This window comes from Ictalurus punctatus, chromosome 7, assembly GCF_001660625.3.
Source record: "Ictalurus punctatus breed USDA103 chromosome 7, Coco_2.0, whole genome shotgun sequence".
In the NCBI taxonomy this organism is placed as follows: Eukaryota; Metazoa; Chordata; class Actinopteri; order Siluriformes; family Ictaluridae; genus Ictalurus; species Ictalurus punctatus.
Genome location: NC_030422.2, coordinates 20,320,993 through 20,341,874, shown reverse-complemented (window position 1 = coordinate 20,341,874; position 20,882 = coordinate 20,320,993). Strand labels below are relative to the sequence as shown.

The 20,882-nt window shown below is 38.3% G+C and overlaps 2 protein-coding genes across 2 annotated transcripts in view; one reads left to right on the top strand and one right to left on the bottom strand.

The window, feature by feature from the left end:
* Positions 1-2,395: 2,395 nt before the first annotated feature.
* Positions 2,396-8,260, bottom strand: rwdd (RWD domain containing 4). Its single transcript, XM_053681398.1, has 7 exons — positions 8,035-8,260; positions 6,397-6,477; positions 4,967-5,076; positions 4,536-4,686; positions 4,329-4,437; positions 3,069-3,241; positions 2,396-2,958 (listed from the first exon to the last, which is right to left on the bottom strand). Exons 1-6 carry the CDS (start codon positions 8,056-8,058, stop codon positions 3,183-3,185), a joined length of 534 nt encoding a protein of 177 aa, XP_053537373.1. The 5' UTR covers positions 8,059-8,260; the 3' UTR covers positions 2,396-2,958; positions 3,069-3,182.
* A 5,656-nt stretch (positions 8,261-13,916) lies between these two features.
* Positions 13,917-20,882, top strand: part of adam19a (ADAM metallopeptidase domain 19a) — an 85,119-nt gene continuing 78,153 nt past the window's right edge. The window contains exon 1 of the mRNA XM_017472033.3: positions 13,917-14,442. Coding sequence (XP_017327522.1) covers positions 14,319-14,442 — 124 coding nt within the window. The 5' untranslated portion in view covers positions 13,917-14,318. The remainder of the gene's footprint in view (positions 14,443-20,882) is intronic.

Sequence of the window (20,882 nt, the reverse complement as noted above, 5' to 3'; positions counted from 1 at the left end):
GGAATCGAACCCCCAACCCTGGAGGTGCGAGGCAAACATGCTACACTGTGCAAGCCACTGTGTGCCATCTTTCATCTTCAGTAAGCACTTCATCCTGGTCAGGGTCACAGTTGACCCAGGAACACTGCTTGTCCAGGGCCTATACTAGGAACATCTTCAAGTCACTCTCCTTTCTTTATATACAAATGATTGTCTTAGTAAAAACAAGGATAATTACATCATTAAATACTCTGATGACACTACTCAGTTTGTTAGATAAAGGCCAGGATACATCTGAATATCATTCTGAAATTAGCAATTTTGTGCTGTGGTGTGATGCAAATAACCATACTGTAAATGTCGGGAATACAGAGAACCTGAAAGGATTAGCCTGGGTGATTAAAAATGGTCTACACTTATAAAGCACTTTACACTGTGTCTCATTCACACACACCAATGGTAGCAGAGCTGCCATGCAAGGGACTAACTTGCCATCAGGAGTAACTTGGGGTTCAGTGTCTTGCCCAAGGACACTTAGGTATGTGGAGTCATGTGGGCCAGGAATTGAACCACCAACCCTACGATTAGTGGACAACCCGCTCTACCACCTGAACCACAGCCACCCTGGATTATAGTCTAATTATCATTCTTGACACCATTATTAATCAGGTGGGAACATACAAGTACTTGGGTGTGGTTATTGATTGTTCATTTACTTGGGAAGCCCATACTGAAAATCTCTGTTCAAAATTTCAGCAGTGACTGTATTTTTTTAAGGAGGCTTAGGTTGTTTGGTGTGAGTCAGAGGATTATGCTTTTATTTTACCAGGCTGTTTTGGGTGATCTGTTAAATTATGGAATGCAAGCCTGGTATGGTAACGTTTTTATCCAATAAAAATCACAGCTTGCTCGTCTTGTTAAAATTGCTATGACAGTCATGGGTGTAAGGGAATATACATCACTTCAATCCTTATATGAGCAGTTGGTTTTTAAGAATGCACAAAGAATAGTGACTGACTCAAGCCATGTTTTATCTAAAATGGATCAATTATTACCTTAAGGGAAGCGTTATAGGGTTTCACTATGCAAAAGCAACCATTACAAAAAATCATTTGTACCATTTGGCAAACACCCTTATCCAGAACAATTTACATTTATCTCATTTATACACCTGAGGGTTAATGGCCTTGCTCAAAGGCCCAACAGTGGCAGTTTGGTAGAGTTGGGATTTGAACTCATGACCTTCCTAGCAATAGTGTAACATCTTAACCACTGAGCTACCACTGCCTGTACCAGTGCTGCTTAATATTTTAAACAGAAAGATGTAGTTGTAAATATAATGCATCTAAAATGGTTCTCTTTTTAATGTTTTTATTTATTTGTTTATTATGTCTGTGTCAGCTGTTGTTGCTGTTGTGTTTGTGCAGCTTCAGAGTCAGAAGATGAATTTCCTTGCAAAAGGACAATAAAGAATAAACTAAACTCATTCTTTCATCTTCAGTAAGTGCTTTTTCCTGGTCATGGTGGACCCAAGGCCTTTCCTGGGAACACTGAGGCAGGAATACACCCATGATGGGGCCATCACATGGTAACATTAACACATACACTCATTCATCCACCCATCTTCTATACTGCTTATCCTTTTCAGGGTCACAGGGAAACCTGGAGCCTATCCTAGGGAGCATCGGGCACAAGGCGGGGTACACCCTGGACAGGGTGCCAATCTACACTCATTCACCTAGGGGCAATTTAGTATAACCCCATTCACCTACTGGCAGTGTTGTTTTTTGGGAAGAAATGGAAAACCACAAGTTTCTATAGCCTGTCTGTAAGTGGGAACCAGTCTGACCTGTCTCAAACAACAGGGTGTTTTGCCTGGAGAACTGCAGCTCATTGAATGTTTTATTTTCACCAATCTGTGTAAACTCTAGAGACTGTTGTGCATGAAAAAGTCAGTTTTTCAGTTTCTGAAATACTCAAATCAGTCCATTTGGCACCAACAACCCTACCACGGTCAACATCCCAGAGATCACACTTTTCCCCATTCTGATGTTTGATGTGAACATTAACTGAAGCTCCTGCCCTGTATCTACATGCTCAATGAATGTATGCATTGTGCTACTGCCACATGATTGGCTGGTTGGATTTTTTCATGAATGTACAAATGTACAGGTTTTGCTATTAAAGGGGCCTGAAAACAACTGCATTGAGCAATTAGTGCCAACTGTATAACGACACTCTTGCTGTAAACTTGTAACTTTTTAGATTATACTTTTCCTTCATATAGTAGGACATTTCGATTTTTTTTGCAAAAATATGCGACACATCTAATGACCAAAATCAAAACATTATAACGTGCATTTTAATAAAACACTCAATCTCTTTGCTCTTCACATAAAACAAGTACAGACACACGTTAAACCTTCAAAAAAGATTTTTATATTGTGTCAAAAAATATGCACAATAAATAACAAAGAAGAAAAAACAGGTTAAAAACTGGTACAAATACAAACTGAGGTTCACCTGATCAAACCACAATGCTCCATAAACTATCAATGTTGCCATTTTGTACACACACTGTCCAATACAAATCAAATCAATCGGTTGTTTAGTTGACCTGTAACTGCGTCAAAAAAGCCCCATAATATGAAGACACAGGAGCAGAGTCTGCTCTCAGTACACTCTTTTTGACACACTTTGTTGCGCTTTTGTTGTTCGCACAGCGTGTGCTCGTTGTTGCGGTCACTTTTGTGAATCTACAAGGAGGTATTAATTGGCAGAGGATATATTTTATGCTCATGTCATGTGCCTCAGCATCACAAACAAACAGCAGCTTCATCAGTTTATCTCATTTCAACTTTCTTTAAAAACAAGTCACGGTAGACTTTCCTTATCCATCAGTCCATCTGGCTCTCCTTCAATATGTGATGTTCAGGAGCGGTTCCTTTAGCCATCCTCTTTTCCTCCTGTTTTGCTCAGCTGTCATAGAGATTAGCCATTAAACACGTAGCAGTGTGAAAGCATCAAGAAACACTAGCACTGATATATATTTGTTATTTAAAAAAAAATACATTTAAAAGCATACTCACATGCTGTTTGAAAGAGGAAGAAACCAGCAGTATACAAACAAGAGAAAACACCACACATCAGCAGGTTCGTTTTTAATCCATAACTCATTCCCTCATGATATAAGTTTATAGTGATCAAATTACCTTGATAACGTCAACCCAGTTCCAACCTCTGGGCAATTCACCTTTGTTATCTGTTCAATAAAATATGAAATCAAATTAATGCATTTGGTTTACACATCTTCCATTGGTGATGTAAATAATTATGTTGGCTTGACAAAGTTCTGCTGTTTAAACTTATAATTACTCTTCTGAGACCCAAAATTTCTAAATGCTACTCCTCCTAAAGCTGATTGGAACTGCAGTGTTCCCATTACGGAAGCTCAAAATAGCCAAAATTCCCACTGATTTCCATTGGAACATCTGGACTGTTAGAACTCGTAAACCTTTCAGGCCGCATTCACAAAGTCAGCACAGTCCTTCAGGCTATTCCATCTCATCATACTTTTTTTGCTTGTTTTTTAACTGTTCAGACAGATGGTTTTCCCATAGCAGACGATCACCAAAACTCCCATAGACTTATATTGATGGAATGTTGAAGATTACAGCTACAACAGCTAATTGATTATAATCGGCTATGAAAATCGTTGTCGAATCTCATTATCGATTTTATTTATTTATTTATTTTAATTTAGGTGTAGATTAATTACCAGTCTGAAGTATATATTCATAACACTCAGTTTGTGGATTTTATTTGGGGTACTGAAATTTTGCATCCCCATCCGATTAATCAAAAATAATAATAATAATAATTGGCCGATTAATAGATTATGAAAATAATCGTTAGTTGCAGCCCTACTCTGGATTTCCAACTCCAACTGTCAAAACTCTCCAACACCTGTGTGAACAAGGCCTGAAGCCCTTCTTCTCTCCCTCTCACTTGTACCTGTAACAAAGACTCTCACTTCATCTGTCTCTATCAATGCCATACACTCTCTCCATCCATCTACCAGTAGCACACACAGACACTCTCTCCATATTTCTATCAATCTACCTCCATCACTGTCTCACTCCTTCTCTTTCTACTACCAACACTCTCACTCCATTTAATTGTCATCTATCTTTCTACCAGTAACTGTCTGTCTTTCAACTACCTTCAAGCTTATGAAGCAGTTTCAAACTTTCAGACCGTCTTTGTCAAGCCAACATAAAATCTTGTCGTGACGAACTCTCTTGTTTAACGTGAAATGTCTTTATGGATCCAGTAGTATGAAGGCCTACCAGTTCTTCCTATCATTTTCCTTTTCTGTGCCTTTGTGAGCTGTTCTTTCTTCTCCTTTTTCTTACCAGAGGAGACTGGACTGTTCACATCGCTGGTAGAAGTCAGGGTCTAAATGAAACGGTTCAGGAAATTGAATTTGGCTTAACGTTAAACAGCATGATCTCTTTAAATGCCGTGTTTGAAAGCAGCTGTATTGTTGCACTGACCACAGCAGACACTACAGGCTGGTGATTCTCCATCAGCATCTCCTGGTTCTCTTTGGCCCACTCAAACAGAGTGTACATCATAGCACTTCCCAGGTTCGCCTCTACCTGCTCATGCATCTTGGAGATAATTAACTGCTTGGTCTCTGGAGAGCTAAAGTTCAACAAAGATCAGATTAACAGTCTGAGACTGCGGAGCGAACACAAAGATAGGCGCTCCCTTGCTTCATGCATAGTCTCTGTTTAAAAAGCTTAGCATGATTTGCATTATGCCGTTGGGCTTTGTGACAACTGAACAGAACTGCAATTCTATCTATTTTTTAGTTGTTGTTTTTTTGCAAAGTGCCCACAGAAAGGGTACGAGTTTCACGTGTGAAATATCGGTACAACAAAAGACTGCTGTGGCTTTTATTGTATTTGATGTGCTTACTTACATTCGGTTGTTGAAAAAGGCATCTAAGGATAACTGAGGTGCAGTTTCAGGATACGTCTCTGGCCATGAGACATCCAGCAGGAATGATTTTGTCTCGTTAAGGTCTCCTATCTGCAGAAAAACAGGCAGAGCTGTTATGCGATGCAATATATTGCAGCATTGTTGGATTCTTGATTCAGATTGACCAGAAGGTTTTTGATTGATTTTCTAGAACAGAACAGCTCAGACAGTCGAACCCAACTAAAAGGCAGTTTGGACTTCTTCGAAAAAGACAGGCAAGTGAAGGAATGATCGTTCGTATTCCCATTATACGAACTTACCGCGCAGATGTTCCACAACATTACACAGAACTAACGACGAATAAAGGGTATGCTATTAATAGGTTTTTAAAAATATGTAATTGTTGGCAAATTGCTGTAGTACGAGGATAAAACACTGCAGGAATGTGCCATCGTAGCAAAATAATCTACATTGTGTCCGGCTACATCATACCACCGCATTGTTGATTACTGTCCTCTATGTTACTATGGACGAATTCCAACACAATACAGATCATATACATTTACTGTACACATAGAAGAGTTTATAAGCTACACTTATTTGTTAAAACAGAATTTCTTCCTACATTACATGCCTATGATCAAACTTCAAAAGGTACTTGTTGTGAAGAGCAAAAGGAAAGTGAACAGGCAATTGGTAAAACACAGAAGGTGTGTTTCCTGGGTGGCTTTTGCTCAGGTGGTAGAGCAGGATGTCCACTAATCGTAGGGTTGGCGGTTCGATTCCCGGCCCACATGACTCCACATGCCGAAGTGTCCTTGGGCAAGACACTGAACCCCAAGTTACTCCCGATGGTAAGTTAGCACCGTGCATGGCAGCTCTGCTACCATTGATGTGTGAGTGAGTGTGAATGAGAACCAGTGTAAAGTGGTTAAGGTTTAAAAAAAAAAAAAAATAAATAAAATATTGCTATATAAGTGCAAACCATGTACCATTTCCTCCTGTTCAACATGATAGATCTCAGCAACAAGTGAAATTTCGAAAATAAATACACATATGCATACATAAAGGAAACACCTCCCGCCCCCTAACTTCACGAAAAGAATACACAGTATACTGATCAACACTGGACTCATTATGTGTGTCCAAAACACTGCATCACATCTACTACAAGCTATTACTGTGTTATCATCTAGCCACATGATGACACTTTTTGTTATTTGGGATTATGAAATGTGTGTGTGGGGCTCGAATGCTTTAAGGTGTTCTATGCCTATTGAATAATCTGGCACTCATTTGCCAGTCAAATTTCTGGGAGCCTTTTCTCAAACGAGATGATGTGCAAAATCCTTTTAACATCAGCCTAAAGCAACTACCTTCTGTTTTACACAATAGCACCATCCTTAATAATAACACAGGGTATGCGTTTACCCTGAACTGGAAGGAGACAGGACTCAGCTCTTTGAAGCATTCGTCCCCTTCGTATATCGAACGCAGGGCTTCCAACTCCATCTGCAAAAAAGTGAACTAACATTAGTAAGAAACAAATATTTCCTAATCACCTACCAGGGCCATTACACCTCAATTTCTCAACATGTCGCACCAGGGATGAGATCTGGGCCAGCTCTATCAGTTTAAGCATTATCGTATTTAATTAACTATTAAGTGTGCCATCAAAACAGCTCGGACCTGCCGTTTTGGAGAGGCTCTGACCCAGTTGTCTGGTCATCACAATCTAATCCTAGTCACAACCGCTCAGATGCTTACGCTTGCCCATTTTTCCTGCTTCCAACACATCAACTTTGAGAACTCACACGTACTGTTTCGCCTCGACAGATGCCAGTGTAACAGGATAATCAATGTTTTTCACTTCACCTGGTGGTGGTTTTAATGTTATGGCTGATCGGTGTATTTGATCACGTCGAATTCCTCCACATATTAATAACGATGAGTTCTCAAACTTCTTTAGTAAGGAAAGAGAGACCATAGCGGCTAAAATTCCCTTATAGCAAGACACACAATAACACAAGAACTTCTCAGTGGTTTTGTCCTGTCTGATCTCTAAAACATGCCTTTTTTCGACGTGAGACTTTATAATGCATTTGTCCGACAGCTAAATAGTAATAACAAGTATGGGGTTTTGCAGAGTTTTCTAGAAGCATCATAGAGAATCAGCACAGGTTAAAGTGCTCAGTGACCTCTTGCTTGTGTCAGATTGTAGCTCTGCTTCCGTTTCAGTTCTGTCTTGTTTTGGGTGCGGCATCTGACAAGATTTACCATGGACAAGCGTGAAAACATGGTTTGGTTAGACAGGCAAGTTCTTTTCTGGTTTTAAAGCGCACCTATTATGATTTTGAAACATGCCAAATTGTTTTAAAGGTATTATACAATAGATTTACATGCATCCAAGGTCAAAAAACACTGTAATGTGCTCATAATTTAAACTTCAGCATGACCCTTCCCGTGTCACAAACGACTCGTTAAATGATCCATTCTAAAAGATTAATTCTAAACCCCTCCATTCTGAGAGCATACTCTGCTCTGATTGGTTGTGATTGGTCTACAGCTGTCAGCGAGCAGCCAATGAAGATTAGAGGCGGGGCTTTTGTTACAAACTTACGTTTGTACAGGAAGTAAATCTGGAATTACTAACGACTCGCTTCAGCTGTTCAGAATCGGTTCCTTCTTTTGGGATTCAATAACTCAGTTTGTCGTGCGCTTTGATTTTTTAAACTTTGCAGACATTTTTACGTTCACAATCAGCTACATAACACACTACATGAAGGCTAATATTTACAAAACCATAATAGATGCACTTTAAACAGACTGATGACAATATGTGGGCACTCACGGAAATTCTTCAGAGATTAAAAAGTACAAAATGGAGTCCCACAAGGTTCTGTTTTAGGCGTAACATATTATTAAAGTCGACAACATATAAACACACAAATCCAGCCCAAACGAAAAGCTGAAGGCCTACACATCCCACACCTCACACAAGTTCATTTAGGGTTCTTAGCCTATACTTAACGTTAACCTGTTAGCCACAATGCTAACACACTCGCTTACCTCCTGCTCTTCGTTGGCAGTCATGTTTTATTGATCAGTTCAGCTTAAATATCAAACCTAATACCCTATTTAGACAATATATAACTATAGTAAGCTTTATACGACCAGATTGAACAATACTTCATACTGTTCGCTATTTTATTAGCGTTAAACCCTTACTCCGACCGGAGCAGCACAGAGGTAGAGTTTATGAGTGAGCAGCACAGAGACTCATCATTGCCCCCTGGCGCCCCGGAGAACCTCCACTTCAACTCCACACCTCCCAGAGTGTAGATCAGTAAGGGATGCCATTTCAGTCTCAATTAAAGAAACGCACAAATACATATGCATATGCATAAAAAAATAATAAAACGATGAAATGCAGCAATAAATATATGTATCAAATGAATATTTAGAATTAGAATTTTTTTTATACTTTTATAATAACTCATTATTATGAAATTATACTGCATCATTCTCATCTTCACACTATTTATTTGATTGATTTATTCATTTTTTAATTTCAACATAATAACGGGTTTCACTTCATAATGTCCTTTTTCATTTCATTCCACAATTCCATAGCTACATAAATCATTCCATAGATCATGGGTCCTTACAGTTTTTTTTATAGCCAGGGATCCTTTTATGTGTAAAATAAATTCTACACCTTCAGTACACTTATACACTATATATATATATATATATATATATATATATATATATATATATATATATATATATATATATATATATATATATATATATATATAAAATGAACCCCCTGACTGTACTTCATATTACTTTGTGTATAACATATGTTCTACAGTCTGTTCAAGACAGTTGAGTTATTCTACTTAATCATGTTTGCTCATCTTGTCTATATATCATTTTATGTCATTCATTTGGGAGTGGGAGAATAGATTGTAACATCATGGCATTCCATCCAAGTTGTTCTCCTGCCTCACACCCAGAGTTCCCACGACCCTGACTAGGACAAAGCAATTACTAGAGTGCAATATTCTTGAATACTCACTAGATGTCACCCACGGGCAGTTAAAAATCTTTCCACACGTAGTTTGGACTCAAAATGCAATTAATTTATTTATTGCTAAAGTGTTAAACGAGTATATTTTAATGTATGTTTGTTTGTTTGTTTTGGCATCATTTGGGCTTGATTTCTAGTCTTCCACAAGTGAAAGTGTCTATAATAGTGGTTGTAAGTGTCTCCAGAGAAATCATGACATTTCAGACATCATGAGGTATAGAAGAAAGCAGAATGCTGAAGCAGAATGAAATGTTCAATGGATGCAATCGACTGTACATCAGGGACCATAAGACAGCCTTTATCATCATATATACAGTGAAATTCTTCACATATCCAAACTTGTTAAGAAGTTAGCCAGGATACAGCAACCCTGGAGCAGCTGAGGGCCCAGTGACATTGACATCTTGATGGTGCTTGAGATATGACCTTGTGACCTTCTCATCGACAGCCCAGACCATTAACCACTGAGAAACCACTGAGAGAGTTCTCATTCGCAGTGCTGAAACACTTCAAAAGCAAAGGGCATAACATTAATAATGTTTTTGGTTAGCATGCTGCAGTGGTAATGAAGTGAAGTAAACTTCAGTGGAATAAATGTTCAGCTTTAAACATCTATTGATTTTGGATATATTGCTTACCTGATGAAGGTCTTTTATCTGGAATATTCTGTTTGTGGAGCTTTTCCAACATCTTTTCCTACCTCTACCTATACTACTAAAGTCCTTACTACGTTTGCTAAACATCACTAGAGCCTGGTACACTATAGTTTTACTGTTTCATAGAGTGAAGTAATGAAATTCCTAATAAGCATGTCTAAAACAATCAGTTTTTGTATGGTGTATGCTCAAACTGTAAAACATGATAGCCCCATTAAAGTTATGTGAACTTATTTCTTCTTTACTTCCAACTGACATGTTTTGGATATTGAACTCCTGAAGTTTAATACGTTTTCAAAAATGAAGCTTAAAGTAACCCAAAGTAAGTTGTCTTAACTTATGTAAAACATACATTTTTTAGTTGAAACAAAGGTTATCTTCATGATGAGTTTATTCAGGTTTTTAAGGCAGGAGGTGAACTTTCGTTTTTACGTTTAACCACCTGAAATGTTTGACAGTGTACAAATGGCCAATTACACTGAATGGTTTAAAGCATAAAAGCCAAATGCATACGTTAGTGTGGAACATGTTTGTAAAGTGAACTGCGAACTTTGTAGACTATTTTTAGTTTATGCCTAGACTTCGGCTTTAGGAAAGTCCGTGGAGGATGTCTCATTTTAGGATCCTTTTATAGTCCCATATTAGCATTAAACTAAACCAGTGTGTAGAGTTGAGATCAGAGGTTTCCTACTGCATGAGTCTGACAGCCGTAATGCAACACAAACTGCGGCTCTGATTTGATAATCCAGTCTCCAGCCTAATTACCTTAACTTCACCCAGGCCTAATGGCTTTTATATATGTAACTCATGGCAGCTAAGATCAATGATGGCTGCTTTGTTTACCTATGTTTATGATAAATGAGGTGTTAACATATTCTGCCTTTTCACTAATGATCTAAAATCAACTGGGCCAGTTCTCTTGACATTTCTAAGATTTGATAAGGGGGAATTGATCAGCAAAAAAAAGGTTAACTTTTATCCATTTCAATGTGTTTACAACTCTACATTTAATGCAGTCAGATGAGATATTTTCACCACGGATAAAACAGAACAGAGTTTGCTAATGGGCCCTTTAAAGTAAAATGATTGGTTCGTCCACAGCATGCTGCTGTATATGCTTGTATTATTTTTCCTACACAACCTCACATCAAAAAATGAAAATGTAAGAATCACATATACACAGAGGATGTCATTTTGCAGTTATTAGCACACATAATGTCTTCCTATTGTTCAGCACAATAATTTACATCATAGAATTACTATTCTGTGTATTTACTGTGTATTCCATTCTGCACTTATCATTCAGCTGAAATTGTGATTTCACACATTGCTATCTGCTGTGTGCTATTATCACTCGGTACAGAGACCCTGTAGTGTTCTTTATATATTGTGATATGAGAAGGAGGCACTATATTTCATCACACTGTAGGATTTTTAAAATAAAAATGAATTCACGCATTAGAACATTGTAATTTACTTGCATAAACCCAAAGTAATTCATAAAGATGCAAGCAGACCATCCATAATAACTGGTCTAATATCATTTGTTTAACACAGTTTTATTCACAAGAGAACAGTCCATGAAAATTAATGAATGATTATCCAGTGAGTACTTTATAATTCCTATGTTCGAATTCTAATCCATGGTATTACCATGACTTTACTGTTTTATGTTATGGTAACTGTGGTTAAAAAAAAAATGGTTAATAAATTTTTTAAATTGTGTTACTGTCATACTTTTACTATGGTGCATTAGGGCAGTGGTTCTGAAAATAAAGTCCATGAAGCATCGTATGTTTTTGTTGTTGTTGTTGTTGCTGTTGTTACAATACATTGTATTTATTATTAGTCTGTTTTAGAAGAAGACTTTATTCTTCACATATACTTTACAGTACACTGAAAATCTTTTCTTTGCATATCCCTGCTTGTTAGGAAGCTCAGGTCAGAACGCAGAGTCAGCCATGATATGACACCCCTGGAGCAGAGAGGGTTAAGGCAGGCCCTAGGCGAGATTCCTATTGGTGCCAAATCAACAATCTGTCATGATTGTTTGTATAATAAATCTAAAACTCTACAGCATACATGAACAGATGCTCATCTACACCACACACCCATATCACAAAGCCTATCTGACTGTAACGGCAGTGAGTTATACATTTACAGCACAAGAAAATTATTGAAAATATTCATGTACAATAACTTTTATACTTTTTTTTTCTGTTCAGATTGCAGTTGTTTATATCTTCAATATACTAAACATTCATTTCTGATCACCGTCTTTCTGAGAGCATTTAAAAATATATCCATATTTATTATGTTAATATTCAGCTGCTTAAATGTGTATTAACACATGGGGAATTCTTGCTAGGACAGCGTATCATTTGTGAACATGTTGTGCTCATCATGATGGAGTGCTAATGGGTGGCAGAAGAGATCTTTACCACCCATAGACAACTAGTTGCATACCTTTATATTTCTCTTTCGTTTTCTCATCCCTTTTTTCTTTGCGATACTGAACCCCTGATGGCTTTGACCTTTTCATGATGAAAGACCAGTCAAGCACGGACATCTCTATCTCTCTTCCTAACAGCGCGCCCACTATCACCAGGGACACCAGATAAATAATCATGCAATCATAAAGTGTTACCTGAATAAAAATAGAAAAAAATAACTTACTAATTAATACTACTACTACTACTACTACTACTAGTAATAATAATAACAACAACAACAACAACAATACTACTACTACTACTACTAATAATAAACAACTCTTTTTCTTGTTTGTGTGTGAGTCGGGCAGGTGGGGTGGGGTGGGGCGGGGGGATGGGCGTTGGGGCACTCACTGGTAGTGCCCTAGGAGACCGCCGAGTTTGCCTATGCCTAGAAATGGATCTGGGTTGAGGGCCTTCTGGGGATCTGGGGCTTGAACTCCTGACCTTCTGATAAATAACCCAGAGCCTTTGTTTGCCTGGTGATTTGAATTGAATACTTTTAATCCAAACCTAAATCACTCAGAAACAATCAGGTATATATATATAGCCACTTGGACCTAATGTATTCTGTTGGGGAAAAGTTCAGAAAAAACTCTCAATGGCTCCAAAAATAGGCAAATTCTCATTGGACATTTTTCCTCAACCATCAGTCTGAAGTGGTCCATTTCATTTTTTTTCTCTTTTTTTTTCTTTTACAGTTAAAGAGGTGCTTGGCTGCAAGAAGTCTGAGAACCCCTACATTAGGGGAACTCTGTGTGTTACATATTTAACAATCAGAGCACATCATGTGGAATCTTGATATGATACAGAACATACCATAAACTAGTTATATTTAAACTATGTAGTGTGAACTACCGAGGGGGGGAAACAAACGCATACTGTATAGGTGAACCTCTAGAAAATAAATGTAAACTTTTGAAATAATTAAAAATAAGTCACAGACCCCCTCAGCCCTTAACCCAGATTTATATTATGAGCGTAATCCCACTGTTTATATATTAGGAACAGTATTTAAACACATACATCATGATTTTGGGCTATTTATTCCTAAACCTTCCACTCACAGAACAGATTTGTATTAAATATATCATCAGATTGACATTATAAAAAGTTGACAAAGTATCGTTTTTGATATGTTGCTTGTGAGAGAGTCCCACCAAATTACAGTGTATACAAATATAATTACAATAAAGATGTATCTTATATTATTTATCGCCCTACATGATTTTGATTTATTCTAGGTTTGATTAAAAACCTGTTCAATTCAAGTGTCCACTCAAAAAAGTATGACTCTGGTAGCCTATAATGCTGGGTTGTGATCTTCAGCACTGTAACTAAATTTAAACATCATGAGCCCCCTAGCTATGCTACACAGACCCCAGGGTGTCCTATACTCCAATTTGAGAACCTTGACTCTATATAGAGCAGATTGCATTGTTCTAAATCAGTTCACATTAAATAAATAAAAAAAGTAATAGGCTAAGTGTGTGTATGTGTATGAGAGAGAGAGAGAGAGAGAGAGAGAGAGAGATAGAGAGCGATAGAGAGAAAGAGAGAGAAAGAAAGAGAGAAAGAAAGAAAGAGAGAAAGAGAGAGAGAAAAAGAAAGATAAATAGAGAGAGAAAGAAAGAAAGAGAGAGAGAGAGAGAGACAGAGGGCGAGAGAGACAAAGAAAGAAAGAAAGTGAGGGCGATAGAGAGAAAGAGAGAGAGAGAAAGAGAGAGAAAGGGAGAGAGAAAAAGAAAGAGAAATAGAGAAAGATAGATTGAGAAAGAGAAAGAAAGAAAGAAAGAGAGAGATAGAGGGAGAAAGAGAGAGAGAGAAAGAAAGAAAGAGAGAGAGCGGCGCACGGGTGTGTGCGTGCGTGCGTGCGTGTGTGTATGTGTGCGCGCGCGCGTGTGTGTGTGTGTGCGTGCGCGTGTGTGTGTGTATGTGAACCTCTACTCGGCATTTCTTTCTTTCCGCTTGGCGCTCTACATTAGATCCATTTCTCGTTTTCTCTCACACCGGCCGGAGAAAGAGAGAGAGAGAGAGAGAGAGAGAGAGAGAGAAGAGGAAAGAGAGAGGAGCGGTCCGCCACGGTCCGCCACAGATAACGGAGCAGGCATGTATACCAAACACAGGCAGAAAAAACGACATGTCCAATCGGCACAAAACGCGCGCGCCGTCTGGTCTCTTCTCCTCCTGAGCGCTTTATTGGACTCAGTGGACGCTAATCTCCGGGAAGGAGGTAAGAAAAACTCCGAGCTCGCTTTGCTTTAACTGTTGCCCTACTTGGAAAGTTCACGGCTACCAGTTGCGCGCCGGATTATGAAGTTTTTTTTTTGTTCTCCGGAAGAACCGGCAGATCTTCCCAGTACACTTTGAGGAAATGAGTGTTTAGTAAATATTGTGTTTACACGGATACAGTAGGATCTCTCCATCCATCGCGTGGCCATAAAAGGATGAACATCATAACAAGTCGGAGCTTTATTCTGGCTTGGTACCCACTTTTAGCTGTGTTCCTCCTGTAGCTCTTTTTATTATTATTATTATTATTATTATTATTATTATTATTATTATTATTATTAAATAAAATACTGAAAATCAAACACAGTATAAACTTAAAGACATTCAGTAGCCTAGGAGTGACTCTTAGAATTTAGTGAGGCATTGGACTCCTAGTTCACTGAGCATTTTGGTTAGTTTTATTTATAGACTGGTCTGTTGCTGTTTTGCTACAGTTTACTATGCGTTGTGGAGGGTAATAAAAAGAGCACTGGGGAAGCTGGTGGCCCTTTAATGTCTTCTCCATCTTCCACAATGATTGCCATTAAAGTGAATAGCGAGGAAGTCTGAGCTGGACGGAAGTCATGAGGAAATTAGGCATTGTGGTGGAGAAGTCTGCTGCTTCTGGGCTGGAAATGAGTACATTTGCAGTTAATCTACTTAGTTACTGTGTAGTTACATGGTGACTAGTGTATTCATAGTTATAATAGAAACCCAGTCCTCAAATCCTTTCTCTTTGTGTACACTTCTTGTCTACCATCTGATGCGGTCAGATTTTCACTCATTCATTCCTTCTCTCATCTTCAGTAACAGCTATCCTCAGCAAAAAAAGAGAAAAGAAACGTCCTCTCACATTCAGCTGCTTGCTTTTATTTCCAGCAAATGTCTTAATATGGGTAAATATCTGTGTGTGTATATATATATATATATATATATATATATATATATATATATATATATATATATGTGTGTGTGTGTGTGTGTGTGTGTGTGTGTGTGTGTGTGTGTATATATAAAGATTCAACAACTGAGAGATGAACTGAACAAGTTTCACAGACATTTGATGAACAGAAATGGAATAATGAGTCCCTGAACAAAGAGGGGGGTCAATATTAAAAGTAACAGTCAGTATCTGGTGGCTCATGGACTGCACTGCATTTGTCAGTTCTTACTGTGAGATGTTACCCCACTCTTCCATCGAGGCATTTACAAGTTCTCGATCACGTCTTGGGGACACACGGTTACATGTAATTTTCCACTGCGAGGAGGATCAGCTGTCCTTCCTGTCTCCCTGTAGGACTGTCTTAGGCATCTTATATTACAAACATTGCAATTTATGGCACCGAATGTTCGGCAACCGAAATTATTCGGACAAAGATAGCAAAAAATTCGGTGTTCGTCCGAATAAGTAAAAAGGCCGAATAAATTTGACCGAACAATGACATGTTTGATGACGTGACAAAATAGCCTAGCAACCAGAGTGAGACACGCTAATGTCATGACCTCGATGAGGGGGCTCGCGCATGCACGAGCTACGTGCTCTTCTGATGTTTACTGTGGACACGTGCGTTTGTTTTGTTTCTGTTCCGGAGTATTCTGTCACGTCGCGAGACGTAAGGGAGTAGAGTACGGAAGTAGGTAAAGACGTATTTATTTAAGAGTAGGCAGACAAATCGTAATCCAAAAAACTTAGTCAAGACAGGCAAAGGGTTATCGGGCGATCGGCAAATCAAAGTCGCGGACACAGAAAACAGGGTCAAAACACAAAACAAGAAACATGAACTAGTACTATGGACTGGGAGCGGAAAAACCAGCGGGGACTAAATGAACTTATCTATAGTTTAAACTAACTAAATCTATCAAAGAACATAACATTAACAACATATCTAACTATACTATATCTACTATAATACTCCGCGAGGTGTACAGGGACGTGAGCGGTATATATCCCCAATATAATCAGCCGTGTAGAACCGATTAGAACCATTTTTTTGCACTTTTTAATGCACTTTTTGTTGTAGGCTACAGAGTGTTAAATTCTTTCAGCAGTCAGTTACAGGCCTAACATAGGCTATTCAAGGGGGCTCAAAGATGACCACATCAAAATATTTTTATTTTACTAATTTATTTATTTAAAGTTATATTGTGCCTTGCTGGTAGCCTATGCCTGCTGGAATTTTAAAAAAATGTTCAGTGTTAAATAAATATTTTGAAATTGTAGTTTTTGTAATTGATTTTTTTCTTTGACCATTTAATTTATGCAGTGGTGAAAAAAAATGGCAAAATAAATGGAAAAAACGCGAAAAAAACATGTTCGGTATTCGGCTTTCGGCTTTCGGCCAAGTTTTTCATTATATTCGGCTTCGACCAAGAATTTTCATTTCGGTGCATCCCTAAAAGATTGTTTAGATTTTACAAAATTATCTTTAAAATATGGTCTCCTGAAAAGGAACGTTTCTTTTTTTGCTGAGTATATATCCGAGTCAGGGTAGTTTTAGATCCAGAGCCTGTCCCAAGAACACCTAGCGTGAGGTGCGAATACTCAACTGCAGGGCACCATGCACACACACACACACACACACATACACATTCACACCTATTAACAAACTTGAGATCATGATCAGACCAGACTTCCTGGAGCTGTGAGGCGGAAACGCTGCACAATGTGCCACCATGTCACCCCAGTCAGATACTCTCAGCCTAAAGTTTACATTCAGTCAATGTCTTATTCAATTTAACTCAATGGTACTAGCCATAGTGACCTACTATAGTTTGGGAAATATGTGAAATCCATTTAGATACTCAAAGTACTGGATTTGGAATTAATTTTGGGGGATGAGGAAATATGCTAAATAAAATTACAGCATGATCTGTACAGCTAAACTGATAAGTGTGCACCATTCCTGCACTTTGGGTGGCTGCCAAACAGTAGTAAAGGTGTTGCTGCTATTTAGAATTAGTACATATACATTTATGCTATTTGGCAGACACCCTTATCCAGAGCTACTTACATTTATTTCATTTATACACCTGAGCAGTTGAGAGTTAAGGGCCTTGCCCAGGCCTTGTTAGCTTGGCAGCACTGGGACTTGAACTCCTGACCTTCTGATCAGTAACCCAGAGCCTTTAACCACTGAGCCACCACTGGTAATTAAATTATTTAAGGGATGCTCTAAATAATGTTAATAATGTTAATTATTAATAGGAAATAAAATACCCTTGTGACAGTTCCACTAGAAATAAAACTTTACTAATAGGGGGAGACTAAAATCATACCTCATAAAACCAGATCTATCCTTCCTTTTCTCTTCCTGCTGTAGACCTCGAGTAGTTTATCAACTTTCACCTTGATATCGACAAGCTCAGGGGGTAGATATCTGGCTTATAGCTTCCAAATGGAAACAGGAAAAATGCATGATCCCAATTGGTTAATCCAGTTTCTTACCATTCAGTTGGTGGCCATTTAAATGTGATTAAACAAACTAAGAGACACTAAGAGCTCTTAATGATAATTTCTTGACCTTTTATGAACATCATTATAGTGCAATTACTGTGCCTATCAATGTTATTTGATGTGCTGTATGTGTGTTCTGTTCACCACACATGAATAAGCATTTGGAACAGTCATAAAATATTTCAGGAGGCTTTCAAACCCAAATTTCCAAATCAAGCTAGCCCTCTAATCCAATGTTCAATGTTCAATACTCAGTATCTGATTGGTGTATAGTAAGCAGTAGCCATTGTTTTTCTTTTTTCTTTTTTTTTTCTTTTTTGCATAAAATAGTCAGTAGTTGTTTTTAATTAGTTTCAACATCTTTTCTAATGTTTCCATATTTATAAGTGAACTATATGAGCCAGGTATTATACTGTTCTTTATAGGCTTTTTCTATGTATGTTGCTACACTCCCTCTGTGGTGCCAACTCTCAATTTCAAGAACCCGGTCACAGATTCCCACCCGTGCTGTTCATTTCATGATACAAGTTTGCCTCCTGTTTGACATATTCAACACTGTACATAAACTACAACTCCCTGAAATTTGACCTGGGACTCTGGGACTCGAATTGAAGTTCTGCGCCTGCCTTTTAATGCATTTGTAACAAGGCTATCTGATGTTATCCGTTGCTTGCGGACCACACCTACAAAAGGTTGTATCTGTTAAGCATTCAGTTAGCGTAAACCTAGACTGCTTCGTGGAATATTACTTTACACTGTTCACAGTGATTACTGCACAAGGCATCTGGAGCGCTTTCTTCTGATGAGCCAGAGATCACAAGAATGATGGTTATCAAAAGGTTGATAATGCTGTGACGCACCTTTTAGAAGGAGTTCTTTTGTTAAAGAACTTGTTCACAGGATTGCTATGCAGTTGGATTTTTAGCGATATATTGCTCTGACTCATTCATTGAGGCCTTACAGAACTCAGTGCTCTCTGCATGCATACTTTGCTATTCTGGAGCAAGAGGAATTTCAAAATAGGACAAGTGCCCTTATACAGACACAAGTATGTGCTGTACTTAAAGTAAGAGCTAGAAAGCCATTACCAACATGTTTCAAAATAAGGCATATATTATTCCCTCTCTATTTTCCATTGACCGCAGAGCACATTTATAATAATAGCTCAGGTTCATGGCTTTTTTTAGTTGATACATTTGCATAGCATTACAGCGCTAAACAGAATAAATAGTCAAGCTTTTCAGCAGTCTTCCCATAGAGCTCTCTGGTGCTCCGGTTAGCTATGGTGCCACTGCTCATTGATATGCCTAATGTTTATGCGATGAGAAGCAAGATGGATGACTTGGGGGGGGTTTCATCAGTACGTCTAAAAAGCCCCTAATTTCTGGAATGTTCCATTAGCTGCTGGCCTATGGCACTTTTCCCTCAAGATAATGACTACATAAACCCTCTCAGACAATAGATATTAGATGTGCCATGTGAGAGCTGTCACTGTATGAGTGATATTGTTACAGTATTCTTTTCATGAAGTCTTCTTTTGGTTTACCAATTTTGAAGTGCAGTCTTTTATGAATATTCCATAACATTCCATTTTCAGTTTCAATTGTTTTACAGTGTGTTGAAATCCCTTTTCATCACAGAACCTGTGTGTGGTGTACTTACCATACATATTCACATATTCAACTGTAATTGTTCTACAAAGGAAGAACTTTGTTTTAATAACTGTTCATGTGTTTCTTATTCCTTAGTATAGCTGGATGTGCAGACTGTGGCATTGTGTTTTCTGATAGCTCTGCTGACAGTTGAAAGTGAAAACTGAATTAGACAGACTAGATTATGGGCATACCAGCATTTTTCCAATAGTGCTTAAGGAGGTGATATAATGAAATAGTGAAAAAAAAAACAGAGACCAGAGACAAAAAAGACAAAGTGTTGTGCTGCAGATAAATAGAGAAAAATAGGTCTAGGATTTTTTTTTTTTTGAGGAACAAAAGCAGTGTGATTTGTCAATGTGGACCCAGAAAACAGTAAAAGATTCAGTCAATCTTCATTAAACAATTTCATCCAATTCATCCTTTTGAATTCTTGCACCAAAAGTCATCATATCAGCATTATATCACACCAAACCTCATTCAGTCCGTCTTCTCCTACCAAACCTCATTCTGATCACCCACTCTCATGAAACCTCATTCAGTCCAACCACTCACACCAAACCTAATTCAGTCCAACCACTCACACCAAACCTAATTCAGTCCAACCGCTCACACCAAACCTAATTCAGTCCAACCTTTCACACCAAACCTAATTCAGTCCAACCTTTCACACCAAACCTAATTCAGTCCAACCGCTCACACCAAACCTTATTCAGTCCAACCGCTCACACCAAACCTCATTCAGGATATTGTCTCTCACCAGATCTCATTCAGGCCAACCACTCACACGGAACTTTATTCTTCCCATTGTCTCTCACACCAAACCTCAACCATACCACTCTCTCTCACCAAAGCTTATTCAGGACTTTCTCTCAGGCCATCCTTTCACATCAAACCTCATGAAGGCGACATCTCACACTCACTGTTATTCAGGCCATCATATCAGACCTCATTCAATCTATCCTTTCACACCAAATTTCATTCAGTTCATCTTCTCACACCAAACCTCATTCAGTCCATCTTCTCACACCAAACCTCATTCAGTCCATCTTCTCACACCAAAGCTCATTCAGCCCATCTTCTCACACCAAACTTCATTCAGCCCATCTTCTCACACCAAATTTCATTCAGTCCATCTTCTCACACCAAACCTCATTCAGCTCATCTTCAAACACCAAACTTCATTCAGTCCATCTTCTCACACCAAACCTCATTCAGTCCATCTTCTCACACCAAACCTCATTCAGCCCATCTTCTCACACCAAACCTCATTCAGCCCATCTTCTCACACCAAAC

What these genes read in the sequence shown, in the direction of transcription:
- rwdd (XM_053681398.1), bottom strand. Translation starts at nt 8,058, where the DNA reads ATGACTGCCAACGAAGAGCAGGAG. An exon ending in CTGCCAACGAAGAGCAGGAG is followed by an intron (nt 6,478 to 8,034) that starts GTAAGCGAGTGT and finishes ACTTTTTTGCAG; the next exon opens with ATGGAGTTGGAAGCCCTGCG. An exon ending in AGCCTGTAGTGTCTGCTGTG is followed by an intron (nt 4,438 to 4,535) that starts GTCAGTGCAACA and finishes CGTTTCATTTAG; the next exon opens with ACCCTGACTTCTACCAGCGA.